Source organism: Cebus imitator, unplaced genomic scaffold, assembly GCF_001604975.1.
Source record: "Cebus imitator isolate Cc_AM_T3 unplaced genomic scaffold, Cebus_imitator-1.0 Scaffold64, whole genome shotgun sequence".
In the NCBI taxonomy this organism is placed as follows: Eukaryota; Metazoa; Chordata; class Mammalia; order Primates; family Cebidae; genus Cebus; species Cebus imitator.
Genome location: NW_016107379.1, coordinates 6,892,663 through 6,907,181, shown reverse-complemented (window position 1 = coordinate 6,907,181; position 14,519 = coordinate 6,892,663). Strand labels below are relative to the sequence as shown.

Sequence of the window (14,519 nt, the reverse complement as noted above, 5' to 3'; positions counted from 1 at the left end):
TCTTCTATTATATGAGTATACTCTATTTAACCAGTTCTGAATTCAGATACTTCTGCCTACTCTTTCGCTATTGTAAATAACCCTGTGATGAAAATCCTTGCGCATGGATTGCCTCTCTGACTATTTTCCTTGGGAGAGATGCCTGAGAGGGAAATGACTGGGTTATGGGTCATAAACATTTTAAAGGCTCTTTACACATATTGACAAATTGTTTTGCAGGAAGATTCTAATGGTTTATCGCCTCATCAGCAGCATAAATGTGGCTTGGCCCCAAGGGCTTCATTTCTGCCTATGTCTCTTTGATCTCTCTGGCATCCCAGTGTGGACCTGTCACTGTTTAGTAGGCACACTTAGGATGTCACACATCTCTGGGAGGTCACATGCCTCTCCTTAGACAGCTCTGTTGGCAGGGCCTGGCCTTGGCCTTTCTGTTGGTTTCTTCTCTTTCTTGGCACGTGATACAAAGTTCTTGGCATCTACAATGTCTAATTTTCTTTCTTTTTGTGAGATGGAGTTTCACTCTTGTTGCCCAGGCTAGAGTGTAATGGTGCGATCTTGGCTAATGGCAACCTCCGCTTCCTAGGTTCAAGTGATTCTCCTGCCTCAGCCTCCCAAGTAGCTGGGATTATAGGTGCCCACCACCATGCCTGGCTAATTTTTTGTATTTTTAGTACAGATGGGGTTTTACCATGTTGGCCGAGCTGGTCTTAAACTCCTGACCTAAGGTGATCCACCCACCTCGGCCTCCCAAAGTGCTGGGATTACAGGCATGAGCCACTGCACCTGGCCTGTGTCTAATTTTCATGTTTATTTTAATATTTGTATAAGAAACTACTTTTTTAAAAGATACAGTCTCTCACTCTGTTCCCCAGGCTAGAGTGCAGTGGTATGATCATAGATCACTGTAACCTCGAGCTCCTGGCCCCAAATGATCCTTCCACCTCAGCCTCCCAAGTAGCTGGGATTTCAGGCCCGGCTTGCTGTTTGTTTCATGATCTTTCTTCAAGCAACTTGCTTGATCTCATGTACTTAGAAGCCATGTTAGAAATACACGGTCATAAGGACAAGTCCTGCTGGGTAATCCAGAGCTTAGGGAGCTTCCTCTGGGCTGGGCTGGATAAGGTGATGGGGTAGGGTAAGGTTTGGGTGAGAACTGACCCTTGGGGGATTGGCTGAGAAGGAGACAGTCCGTTCAAGTGTGCTATGAATGCAGAGCAGGGCCTGGCCTGGCCTTGAAGGAACTCGAGTGACCGAATCTCTTGGCATGTGGCTCTCAGGATGCCTCCTAGTCCTGTGAGGCATGAACAGGATAGACGGGGGATGGTGGAGGCTGGGAGGGCCCAGGAGCCCAGTGCAGTTGGGGAGGGAGCTGAGGCTGAGGACCGCGGAGGCCCTAAGCCTGTGGTTAGACTTCCTGTCAGTGCATGTAGCTGTCACCGGGAGGGTTGATGGGGAAGGTGGCAGCAACAGTTCCACAGGACAGCAGCATCTGTCTTTCTGTTTCCATCTTGGGTATGAGGGGGTGTGTGGGTTCTCGGGTCGGCGGCGGGCTGACAGTCTTCTCTCAGGTCAGAGAGTTCTCTGTGGCTGGCTTTGACAAGCTGCTGCTTCCTCCCCCCAGTCCTCACCCGGCCTCTTTGAACTGCCCACTCAGCCTGCTTTATTTCCAGCCTCTAGATCTCTGTAACCCTGCCCGAACCCTCCTGCTGTCAGAGGAGCTGCTGCTGTATGAAGGGAGGAACAAGGCTTCCCAGGTAAGACTTTCACCCGTGTTTCTTAGGGGGCTCTCTGGGTGGGCTTCATTGGCATCCTCTAGGCCCCTCACTTTGGTCTCTTCCTGAGTGTCTTAGAATTGTACAGTTTCAGCCTAGAGGAGACCAGAAAAGGACCCCTCCACTCTCTCTAGCAAAGCTTTTTCTTGTACATGTCCTTTCAAAGCTATTGAATCCTTCTTTGATGGTTAGAAAGTTTACCCGGCCACTAAAGACACCCCATTGTTTACCCAACCTTCTCGGGAGCAGAAGAGATGGCAGTTTACCCCGGCCGGGGGGAGTGACTTTAGTGGTGGGAAGAGGAAAGCTGTTAACCAAAGTGGATTTTTAGACCAGCATCAGTTTACCCGAGTTTTTCTGGGCCCGTATTAACCCAAATCCCACATCCTCTTCTGAGAGATGAGTCTATGATTTTGCCTGGGTCCTAGCTCTGCCAACAGGGTGCTGACATGGGAGCTGTGCCACTCTTCCTGGGAGCTGGCCTGGGATGCTTTTCTCTAATTGGGAGAACTTCATTCATCCACACAATCCCCAGAGCTGGTCAGTTCAGTCTCTGAGCTTAAAACTACTTGGGCACCGAAGTTGGAGCCCTGGGCTCTGCCCTGGCTACCTGGGGCCATGGGGTGAGGGGCACAGGTTCTCTGCAGATCAGGCCCCAATGCAGAGCTGCCTTGGCTGAGTCGAGGGGGAGCTTGGGGTAGTGGAAAGATCAGGAAACTTGGAGACAGGGAGTCTATATCAAGACCCAGCTCTGCTGCTGGCTCACGTGTGACTTCTTCCTTCTTCCTCAGTCTTCCCATCTGAGCAGTAGGTATGTGTGTATTTGACGCAGTAAGGCCAGGGTCAGAGATTGGTCTCTAGGGACCTTTAAACCTCAGCCTTCTAGGACACTTTGTGTGACTGCAGCTGAGGCAGGAGGTTGGTTTTGTTTTTTAAACCAGGACACTGAAACTCATCTATTGCAAATGCACATTGCCTTTTTCAAGGGTGTGCCCTGGGGGGAAGTGCATGCTCACTTCCGCCGCTTGCTATTGCCTGCTGTATTTCTGGACCTCCTCTTTTCTGAACCTCTTCTTGGGAACTTCGCAAACTTTGGGAATTTAAAAATCTTTGCACGTCTTCTGAATTGTCTCAGTGGGAGTGAAACTTCATCTCTTGGGAGAGATTTAAGTTTTAGGGATGAGAAGTCACTCGGAGCTATGTTTGGTGAATGAGAGTGTGGTGGAGCTAGGTCAGGTGTCCAAGGGTCAGAAATTGAGGTGTGGCCATAAATTTACCAGACTCATAAGAAGCCAGTTAGAGACGGTAGCCACCCTGAAACATATGAGTAAGTCTAAATTCACTATTTTGTTTTTCCAATTACCCTTGGATCTGCAAACATCGAGCACTTATTGTGTATCCTCATTCTGTATGCATTTTACATACTTGATTCCAATTAACTCTTCCAGCACCCCCACACAATTGTCCCCACTCTGTTGTTGAGGCAACTGAGGCTCCAGTGAGATTCACTGGGACCCAAGAGTCTCCGGGCTGGCAAGGGATGGAGACGGGATTAGCAGTTGGGTCTCTCTGGCTCAGTGATGCTTTCCATCACCCCACACTGCTTCTGGCATGTCTGCATAAAGACAAACTAAGGAACACGAGCTGAAGCCATAGACTTGTGATAGTTGCAATTTGTCCAGAAGACCCTGCCTATGGGTCTCTGGAGCCTTAGAACCAAGAGACTTCTTTCCCTTTGTCTTGAAGATTAAAGGAAGCAATTTGAAGACAAGTAAAATAAATATTAATATATTCATTTTTCTTGAAGCATGATAGCAACCAAATGTACAGATCTGGGTACCCTATCATGTTACTGACACCAGACAAACAAACAAACAAACAAAGAGGGATTTGAATAAATTCATAGAATCTCAGTGTTGGTTAGGCATTCAGGAGTCATCCATTCTAATTGCTTCCTTGCGACTTTCCAGTTAAATGGTTTTCTGACTGGTTCTTGAATCTTCTAGGGCAGCGCCTTAAAGCAGTGGTTTTGTTACCGGAGAGGCTTACATTGCAGAGAGTTCTCCCTTTCACTCAACAGAAATCTTTATTTGTGGAATGTTCCTCCTTGGTTCTTTGTCCCATCACTTCTCTGGGCATGCTCAAGTTTGCTAACATCTTTGAGCTGATCCAGTCCCACACCATGAAATACCCTGATCACATCCCCTTCCAGAAGTCATAGACTTGATTAATGTGCCCTGAGGTCTATGGGGCATTTTGGAGCAGTCTCATTTATACATTGTAACAATAGTGACTGAGCATCTACAATGTCGCCAGGCCCTGTGGGAGGTTCTGGGAATACCATGAAGCACAAGACAGACACACCCTCACTTTACACACTGACTCATGGAGTTTACCATTAACTAAGCCACCAAGGTCTTTTCGGCAAACCCTGCCCTTAGGTCAGATTCCTAAGAAGAGGCTTGATTAGGGCCACTTGGGAGAAACCATCCTCCAAGTGGTAAGGACCACCTTACTAAGTGATCCCTCAATTCTGACCCTTTGGAAAATCAGATGTGTCCTTGGAGCAAGTGTGGGGAAGATACCGGGTGACACTCGTGGCCTGCTGTGGAAAGCAGCAGGTGATTGGGCCATGGAGATGAGCATCCTTCTCTCATGGGCTGCCGTGGCCCCTGGTGGTGCTGGTGAGATGGGGGAGTCTACCTGCCCTCCCTGGCACACATGCCCCTCTGCTCTGCCTCCCACTGTGTGCCAGCTCTGCCCTTTCCCTGACCCAACCTTTGGGAAATATTTCATTCATGCCTTAATCACTTCCTGTCTAGACCATATTCTCAGCCCTGGGAATCTGGGCCGGAGTGGTGGCCGGGGCCTTTTTCTCACCTTGCTCACGGTTCCTCTCCAGTTGCTGGTAGCTCCTCCCACTTGCCCTACTTCCACCCCTCTCTGGGCCTGGGCTGTTTTGATGTTGTTGTTGTTGTTTTTAACTTTCTAGGCTCCTGGTAGATTGTCGGCTCTAGCCCTTCTCCTGCCAGCCTCCCTCTGGGTCTGGAGGTGACTGCCAGATTTCCCTTGAGTCAGGGACACGTTTTGTGGAACCCTGAGGGTTTTCATTGTGTTTCTGGCTAGTTTACAGCCTTCTTTCCATTGCTCAGACTTTGAGGTCTTCTCAGACAACCAACTCCTTGACTCTTTCTGAGCTCTTGGATCATTTTCTTCCCCTCCTCTCTTAACATTATTATTATTATTAATTATTATTATTTTTTCCTCATTTGCTCCTCTTCTTTGGTCCCTGGATTCTTTCTCATTCAGGAACTGAACAGCTATAGGCATGCTGCTACCTCTCTGTATAGTGAGAGCCGGATCTGGGTAATGGTCCCTGGCTCTGTGGCCATGGGCAGGGCATTTAACTTCTCTGAGCTCTAGGGTCCTCATCTGTAAATGAGGGTAATGGTGTTATTTACAAGTGAGTATCCACTGAGCAGAAAGTAAGCATTCAACACATATAGGTTTATCTTGGGCTGCATTGAGACAGGGCTGTGGTGGGTAGGGATAGGGTTATTGCCAAGGTGCCTTATAGCCCACGGTTCTGGAGTCTTCATGTTTGGGCCCCATTGGAGAAGCCAGCGCCCCTGAGAGCTCCTTCAAGGATGACCCCCTGTTGTCTCTGCAGCCTCTGTATCTGTGCTACACTCAAGAAGCTAAGTTGTCCTTTGATATATATTCTATATTTTTAAAGTACGAAAGTAACAGTAATTGTAAAATAATACACATTAAATCAAAATGTATGAGTTAAAACCCCACTGCCCAGAGTGAGGAGTGTGACATCTTAGCTATTTTTTTTCATCTTAGCTATTTTTAAAATGTATAAATATAGAGAAATTTATCGTTTTGTTTTACAAAATTGGATTCTATGCTAGGTATTTTTGCACATTGCACTATTTTGATTTACGATAGACCGATTTCTATTTCTGCCCACATAGCTCTACTTTATTTTTTAATAGTTGCATGAAATTCTGCCATATGAAGGTAGCATAATTTATTTTATTCATCTTCTCTCAATGAGTGTTTATGTTATTTTCTTCTCTTTTTTTCTGAGAAGGAATCTCGCTCTGTTGATCAGGCCGGAGTACAGTGGAGCGATCTCGGCTCACTGCAACCTCCACCTCCCGGGTTCAAGCGATTCTCCTGCCTCAGCCTCCTGAGTAGCTGGGATTATAGGTGTGCACCACCACGCCCAGCTAATTTTTGTATTTTTAATAGAGATGGGGTTTCACCATGTTGGTCAGGCTGGTCTCGAGCTCCTGACCTCGTGATCCCCCCGCCTCGGCCTCCAAAAGTGCCGGGATTATAGGCATGAGCCACTGCACCTGGCCTATTTTCTTTTCTTAAATTACAAAAATACTGATGAGAGCATCCTTTATGTTCATATTTGTATCTGCTTGTAAATATTTCTATAGCATAGAGTCTCAGAAGTGGGGCTGTGGGGTCATCTTTAACAGGTTGATAGCCGAATGTCAACCTGTTGGCTTTTTCAATGTCACCAACAGTCCAACACACACTCACAGTGCCTTTCAGTGCATGCCAAGCCCTTCTGGCTGGTTCTGCTTCAGAAGATACAAGGTGTCAGGTTTGTGATACCTCAAAGGGAAGTTCACATAATTCATAGCATTTTGTTTTCTTTGGCGAATCTAAAATTGGATTTTATTGCTTTTGAATAAAGGCCACTGCAGGATTTGCAAAACAAAGAACAGTGTAATCTTTAGTGGCATTACAGGATCAAGTGGATTTTCTTAGCATAAAAATATGCTGAGCGTGCCTGTTGGTTTACCTATAATGTCTAAGAATAGCCTTTGCCTTTATTTTTGGAGCAGCTAATGCATAAAAGAGATAAAAGCAATGTCCATGTCTGTACTAGAGTGTAAGTAACTGGCTTTTTCTTGAACTGATTTCTCATTAATGCAGTTAAACTTATCCGCAAGGAATTTGGTAATATTAGCTCACATTGTGTGGTGCTTTACTCAGCCTGCAAAGACCTTGTGGAAGGATCCTGTAAGAACGCCAGGCAGGGACTCTTCTGGCATTACAGATCCTACAATGCCAAAGATTACACTGTTCTTTGTTTTGGACTGGTGAGAAAACTGAAGGGGTTATGGGGTTTAAGCCAATTTTTTCATGGCCAGTTAGTGGCAGAGCTGTTATAGGAGCCTCCTGACTTCTGACTCCCAAGTCCAGTGCTCTTTCAGCCAGATACTTACAGCAGAATAAAAGCAAATACAAAAATCTTACAGCTTAAGGTTGGCTCTGAGCCCCTGGTGCTGGGCTGGAGACTCTAGGGGCATTTGGTCAGAGAGGTAGGGCTGGGGTAGCTGTGGAGAGGCTTGCAGAGATCAGCTGCCATGGAAGGTAAGGGCCACTTTCCCCCTTCTGTTTGCTATTTCCTACTTTGAGGAGTGGAAGTATAGAAAACTGGAGGGCGATGGGGCCATCTTGACTGCAGGTCATGTCTGCCCTTGGCTGAGGCCGTACTGAGCACTGCTCCTGGTTCCGAGTGAGATGATGAGGATGCGTTACCTGGGCAGGTTGTGGCCCCCAGCCTCCAGAGGACACCACAGTAGCCAGTTCTGTCTGCTCTCTGTCAACCCAGGTGACACTGTTTGCCTATTCGGACCTGCTGCTCTTCACCAAGGAGGACGAGCCTGGCCGCTGCAACGTCCTGAGGAACCCCCTCTACCTCCAGAGTGTGAAGCTGCAGGAAGGTAAGCAGATGCTCCAGGCTCCCAGAGCCCTTCTCAGCTTGCCCCAGTCCCACTGCTCTGGGCAGCCCTCTGGGCTCTGGCCAGCCATCCATAGGTCATTGGAGTGTGTGCTGCTGGTCTCTATCCATGGACGTGTGGGTCTCAGACACCGGCATTCCTTTTAGGCTGGCAAGCCTTCCGATATACCTGAGCTTTTTCAGGGAGCTTCCTATTCTAGAGACTATGGAGTGCGGGAGCAGGAGCTTTGGATTCAGACAGACCTGTGTTCAAATCTTGACCCTGTCCCTCCGTACTGGGATGACTGTGGGCACTTTACTCAGCCTCTCTGAGCCTGTGTTCTCCTGTGTAAATAGGAATAAAAATCGTATCTCAGAAGATTGCTGTGAAGATTAAGCTAGATCATAAATGCAAAGTGCCTGGCCCAGACCGGGTGCCCAATAAGTGCTTGTTGCTACCACACTCACCCCACAGATCGGGGGACAGAGACTGAAACTCTGCTCTACCCAGCTGCATGGCCCTGCGGAGCCCAAGCCGCCAGGGCTCAGGCGCGTGTGGGAGCGTGGAGTGAATTTCTAACCCAAGCTTCCCACCATGCCCTCCTCCACTCGCGGAATGGGAAGCCAGCTGGGAGTATCTGTCGGGTTTGGTTTGGCGCCTGAGGTCTCTGCTGAGAGGGGCTCAGTTTTCTCTCTCAGATCGTAAAAACAACAACAGACCTGTTTGAGGACGGGTGACAGGCAGGGAGGAAAATGTTACCCAGCGAAAGAGTTCTGTGTTGGCGGGTTTTGCTCCAGGAAAGCTTCCTGGCTGTGTGCAAACCGCCCTGCGTGCTCAGTGCCTGGCTGTTCCTCCTTGGAAACCCATTCCGTGTGTGAACCTCCACTCTCCCTTCCCCACAGGAAGCCACTGACAACTTCTCCTTCACAGGCTCTGGCCTTTCTCCTGCCCATGGAAGGGAAAAGCAAGTCACCTCACTGGGTCAGCCCCTCCCTCCAGGTGGGCTCATCCTGACCACAAGGCAGCAGCAGGAAGGAGCCAACCTGAGCAACCCCAGTTCCAGCACTGGCGTTCCCAGAGCTCCCCATGCCTGCTGGAGGGCAGCAGGTGGGAGCTCCAGTGGCCTCCGTCCTGGGCTTCCCTTCCTCCTCTCCATACGCCCCGGGCCTCCCTGGCTCCCTCACACCCAGCCTCCCGTATGCCCATTCTCCCTGTCCCTCCAGCCTGGCTGCAGTGTGCATATTCACACATGCACTCACACCAAGTCCCTTCTTCTCTGCTTCCCCCTCCCTGCCCCCAGCCCAGACAGTCTAGGACCCAGTCACATTTGAGGAGCACTGGATGGGTCAGGGCTTGGTAATAGGCTCTAGTTGGTGGAAGAATGGAACCCTTGCTCTGTTGTGCATGTTATGAGACTGGGGCCATAACCCAGGACCCTGGTTTGCTCAGCTCCCTGCGAGAAGGAGGGAGGGAAAAGAAGCAGGGCTCAAACTGGCTACAATTTGGGTGGAGGTGGAGGTTAGGGGGAGAGGGCAGTGGAGAGGCCGAGGGCAGTGGCTGGGAGTCTGGGGTCTGGGCGTGGCACTGTGTGCTGTGCTGTGTGGCTTTAGCTGGCTCTTTCCCTTTGCCGAGCTTCAGTTTCTTTGACTGGGAACTAAGGGTGGAGCCAGCCCTTTGTGTCCTTCCCAGCTCTGACACTCCCACCACACACACAGAACCCCAGAGCTTGCTGTGAGCAGCTGGACCATGCCTATACTATGCTGCCTCTACTCCTCTGGGGGCCTGGATGGGGAATTGATTGGAATCTCCCCTTCTGGAGCCCCCAGGCCCAAGACTTGAAGGTAGAGGTGGGGTATACTCCTCCACTGGGGTGATGGTCAAGGTGGGTGGTGTGGGACCTTGAGGTGTCACAGAGAGGCTCTCCAGGTGCTGAGCTGCGTTTGAGCCGCAGCCTTGTGCAAGCCTGGCATCATGGCTTCCTCTCCCTATAGATGGAGGGCAAGCTGCACAAGGGCTGAGGATGGTCAAGGCAGCACTTCTCAGGAGAGACCGCTGTGGCCGGAAGAGCCCCTTAGAGTGGCGTGGGAGAGGGGCGTGTTTGTGTGTGTGTGTGTGTGTGTGTGTGTGTGTGTGTGTGTGTGTGTGTGAGTGTGTGTATTGCCTCTGCCTGCCCTGGATGTTTTGGAGAGATGGTTTGGGGCCCACCTCCAGGGAGCCTGAGAGCTGCTAGGAAGGATGGAAATGGCTCCATCTCTAGGTGCACAATCCAACGCTTAGATTTCTCTCCAGGAACCAATGGAGCCCTTGCCTTCCCCCAGCTGCCCCCACTCCCCTGAGACAGGCTTGTGGGTCCAGAGGTTCACGGAAGTGTAGTGACCCCTTCTCCTGCAGTCCACATTGGAGCCACAGGACCCAATGTTCTGAGTCCTGGCGCCCGATTTCCTGCCTGCCTCCCCTGTGCCCCAGGAGACCCACTGTAGCAGCAAGGGCCTGAGGCTTTTAAGGGATACATTTGGGACCTCAGCTGGAGCCTCTGTTGGCAGAATGGTCTCTGATTAATATTGCTTATGACTCCTAGGTTTCTTATTTGTCTCTTTCAAATCACTGTGTATGCAGAATTCAATTTAGGGCAAAGAAGATGGCAAACAAGGAATACACCCAACCTTTCTGGCTGGCTGGGGCTGGCAAGGGCAGCTCCCTGGCAGGAGAGAATCAGCCCCACACTAGGGACCAAGGTCTCCCTGTTTAACTTGTCTGAAGAGTCCTTAGCTCCACTGGCCAAGCGTATTCCCAGGCCCTAGCCTGGGGCGTGGAACACTGCGGGTGCACAATCAATGTTTGTTGGGTGAATGAATGCCTAAAAGGAGAGCAGAAGTGTTGCCTCAGTTCGGGAGCTGGGGGTGCACTTCTCCCGCAGGGCTCCTGGCTGGTAGTTGCTTGAATCCTGTCTGCCCCTGTCCTGCCAGCTTCCCCCAGGCTTCAGCAGGGCCGAATGGCAGTGTAATGGGAACAGGCAGAGAGCTGGTGCTAACAATTGGTACATCTCCGGTCAGCCAGGGCCCATTGTGGTCTCTTCCTGCCTCTACCGCCCGCTGGTGTTGCTACTCTTTGTGTTGCTGCCTCCCAGGCAGCCAGCGTCACGCCCACAGTGTGTCTTTCTGGCCTGCTTTGGTGTCTCAGAAGTGGCCTGGAAATGTCCCGCTGATTCTTGGGCTCTCCATTCCCCTTGGAGCCAGGTACGCAGTTGCAGAAAGTCAGTTGCATTCGTCCTGCTGCTGCAGGAATGTTTGGAGTTAACTCTTGGTTAGTCCCCATTTTCTGGGCACCTCCTTGGAGCCCACATCAGTGATAGCAGTGCTGGGGTGGTAGCAGTGGAAGGGATACATTGTCACCTCTGGGGCTAACAGCCTGGTGGAATGCAGACAAATAACTGGTGGAGGGGTAGAAGTGTGACATGGTGATCAGAGCATGGGCTCTGGAGGCAGGTGGTCCTTGGTTCAAAGCTTGGCTTTGCCACTTACTTCCTGTATGCCCTATTCATGTTGTTCTCCCTCCCTGGGCCTCAGTCTCTATGTCTGGAGAATGGGGATAACAACCCCTCCTGCTTGCCTCAGAGAGCGAAGGGGGTTTCTTAATGATTGAGTTTTGGATCTCAGACCAGATGGAGGGCTCTGGGAAAATGACGGAGGGGTCAGATATGGCCAGGAAGCTATCTCTGGGCTCTACCCAGCCCATGATCAGGGATCCCCCCTGCATGGTCCATGCATTCCTTGTGGGAAGCAAGGCCCACTCTGGAACCCAGTGGCTCCTTGTTGAATTTCAAAATGACCAAGGTAGTTGGAATGTTTAAAGGAAAACCCCGATGTGTCCTGCCTTTCTCCTCCCTCCTAGCCCCCAGTTCTAATGTTCTAGAAGGGGCAGAAGTTTCTCTTCTGGATCAGCCCCTTGCAGCTGCTTTTTCTCAGCTGCAGCTCCTCTCCAGCACCCTTGGCTTCCTCAGTTTGTTGTTCTTTTATGAGGCTCTGAACCATGCTGAGCGCTGCCCCCATTCCATCCTCCTCTCAAAGTGCTGCCAGCACAAGGCGGTGACATGGAGCAGATTTCAGGGAAAGTTTGCAGTAATGCAGGGAGGTTGGGGCAGGAGGCAGGGGTGTCACAGCACAGAAAAGTTGTCAAGGCAATCCATCCACCATTCCCTGCCATAGGGAATATGGCTTAGGGTGTGTTTCCCCAACCTCGGCCTCCTGTTGCCCTGAGGCTCTCATCTCCTGGGCTTTCCTCTCCCTTCTAGAACCTTCTGTTTTCTCACTGCCAGCTTCTAACCCCCAAGTTTCTGTTATTTTTTTATATAGGTTTTTTTGACTTTCATTTGGCACTAGGGTCTGCCTCTGGAAAGCCAAAGAAATATCCCAGTGTGTTCTCTTAAACAAAAGAAACCACCTCCTCTTATCTCCACCCTCAGCAACACAAGGAACCAGCAGAAGCATTGAAATTACAGTTTTCTTAAATGTGATGGACTTCTTAGGCAGGCCTCCTTCCCTCCCCAGCCCATCACTAGGTGGGAAGAAGTAGAAAGATTTATTCTCCCTAAGTGGGAAGTGAACCCTCATTTACTTATGGGAGATTTTTTTAACTGGCTCTGGCTGGCAGCCCCTGGCCTTAGGGACAGATTTGATTCAGAACTGCCCAGATACCTTGCTTCAGGGGGGCCTGGACTTCACCCATACCAGGGCCCTCATTCGCTGCTTTTCGGAGGAATTGGCTTGACCCACAATCTCCATTTTTATCTTGCCATCTTCTCTTTGCAACTAATTTTGGTTTCTTTGACAATTTCTTTACTTCAAGTATGTGTTAGGGGTTCTACCTTGAGCCCAGCACTGTCCTGGTGCCTTGAGATGGCAGAGGTGCTGGGTAGGGCCTATGTGGTAGTCATTGGAGAGGTGGCGTGTGTCGTGGTGGGAGTGTGGGCTCTGGAGCCAGGCTACCTGGGTCTAAATCTTGATTCTCTTCCTTACTGCTGGGCAAGTTACTCAATTCATCTGTGCCTCAGTTTCTCATGAGTCTTAGATGAAAAGAGCCCTGCCTTCCAGGGGCTGTTGTGAGGGTGGAGTGTTTCCATGGGAAGCATTGGGAGCAGTGGTTGGCACGGAGCACTGTGGCACTCTAAGATTCCACGACCCTTTAAGCATTTATTACTTTACGTGCTGTGTGGTTACTTCCATCAACAATGACAGCTTGCCTAGCGAGGCCCATTGTATGGTCACAGGGAGTAACCATCCCAGGCCTGTGCCCAGACAAGTACCCTAAGTGGGGGTGCCGCCAGGTCCTGAGGAGTGGCTACAGCGGTCAGGACGGTTGTCCTGGAGGAAGGCGCAGGGCGGCATCTCTGCACTTGCTCTCCCTTGGGCACAACTTGTGCTTCTCCTCTTGGAATGTCTTTTCTTCCCACCTTGAGTTCAAACTCAACAGGGCCCTCCTTCAGGAAGCTTTTCCCGGAAGCTGGCATCATCTCTTGGTCCTTCTGCTTCTGAAGCTCTCTGAGCAATCACCTGCCCTCAGGATTGACTCTGCTGGAGGAGGGAGCTGCTGACAGCCAAATCCCTCCCAGCTGCCTCCCAGGTGGAGAGGATTTAGTGAGTGGTTGCGATGGGGATCCTGAGCCAGGGGTTAGGGGGCTCTAGGAAAACACACAGAGAGGTAAAGCCTGGGCCTGGAAGCCACCTCTGGGCCCCACCCAGTTTATGACTGGGGAGCCACCTGCACAGCCCACCATTCCTTGGTGGGAAACAAGGTTCCCTATTGAATTTCAGAATGGCAAGGGCAGTTGGAGCATTTAAAGAAAAATCCAAATGTGTGCTGCCTCCAGGTCTCTCACTGCAGAAATCATGGAAGGGAGGAGTCCTCTGGGATGGATGAGGGCTCCCTCCCTGTACCTGATGCCCAGAGGGTGCTCCTGGCTACTTCTCCTGGGGATGAGGTTTCAGCATTCCTTGGGCCAAGTTGAGCTGCAGGCAAATGCCTTACAGCTGTACATTACCCTGGTAGTTCCTTAGCCAGTTTGCCTCCAGAGACTTCTTGCCTCCCATGCTTGCCTCTCTCTTTTCCCAGGAGGTGCCACACACCTGGGCTGGGTGCTGACTGTGGTAGTTCTAATGCAAATCTTCCTTTTTGTTCCCTCAAAGGTTCGTCAGAAGACCTGAAATTCTGCGTGCTCTATCTAGCAGAGGTGAGTCCTTTCCTCTGGATTTGAGGAGAGAGATCTTTGTCTTGGTGCTTGAGGGGAGACGCTGGGATGGGATCTAGACCAGGGTTCTGATGCCAGTCTCCACACTCAGTCATGCCAAAGTCCTGGGCAAAGCCACAGTGGCAGCTTTTTTTGCTAGGTAGAATGGGACTGGCAGTGCCTGTCCCTGCCTCTCTCACTTCCGTGTGAAAGATCAGTGGACAGGCAAGTGCTTAGAACAGACCCTTGCGATCTTCCGTGCAGGACCTCCTAAACTCCCGTGGAAATCTCAGTGGGGTTGTGGCCGGGCAGCTGTGCATCACCTGTTTACTGGTTAATAGCCCTTCCTCTAGAGATCGCCCTGATTCCTGTGCCTGCCTCTTGCTTCCATGTTTTCCAGGAAGTACCACCCAGGACCCCTCCTACAGGGTCTTGTCAGTGTTTCAAAAGGCCCAAAAGTATTTGTACCTTTACCTGGGCCAGATAATATAGGCTAAAGCAGACATCAAGTGTCTGGGCTTCAGGCTGGAATGATACCCACTCAGTGTGGTTGAGATTCCTGGTTATCTCAGTCTGATCAGAAGCTTAGATGGGCAGTGCTGTGCCTTTTGCTGAGCAACATCTGGCAAGTAACTTAATGCTTAATATGGTTTGGTAGATAAAATATCATTAAGCCTGGGGGTTAACCCAAGAGATCCTTGAAGATGAGAAAGTTGAGAGCCACTGAGCTATACAAATACTTTTCAATTTTCAGCGAATTTTCTATTCCCA

General features: G+C 50.3%; 1 protein-coding gene across 6 annotated transcripts in view; it reads left to right on the top strand.

The window, feature by feature from the left end:
- RGS3 (regulator of G protein signaling 3) overlaps positions 1 to 14,519 on the top strand; it is a 129,576-nt gene that overhangs the window by 47,526 nt on the left and 67,531 nt on the right. For all 6 annotated transcript variants that reach the window (XM_017530309.2, XM_017530311.2, XM_017530312.2 and 3 more), the window contains 3 exons: positions 1,671 to 1,754; positions 7,417 to 7,528; positions 13,708 to 13,751. In XM_017530309.2, the coding sequence (XP_017385798.1) occupies positions 1,671 to 1,754; positions 7,417 to 7,528; positions 13,708 to 13,751 (240 nt within the window). The remainder of the gene's footprint in view (positions 1 to 1,670; positions 1,755 to 7,416; positions 7,529 to 13,707; positions 13,752 to 14,519) is intronic.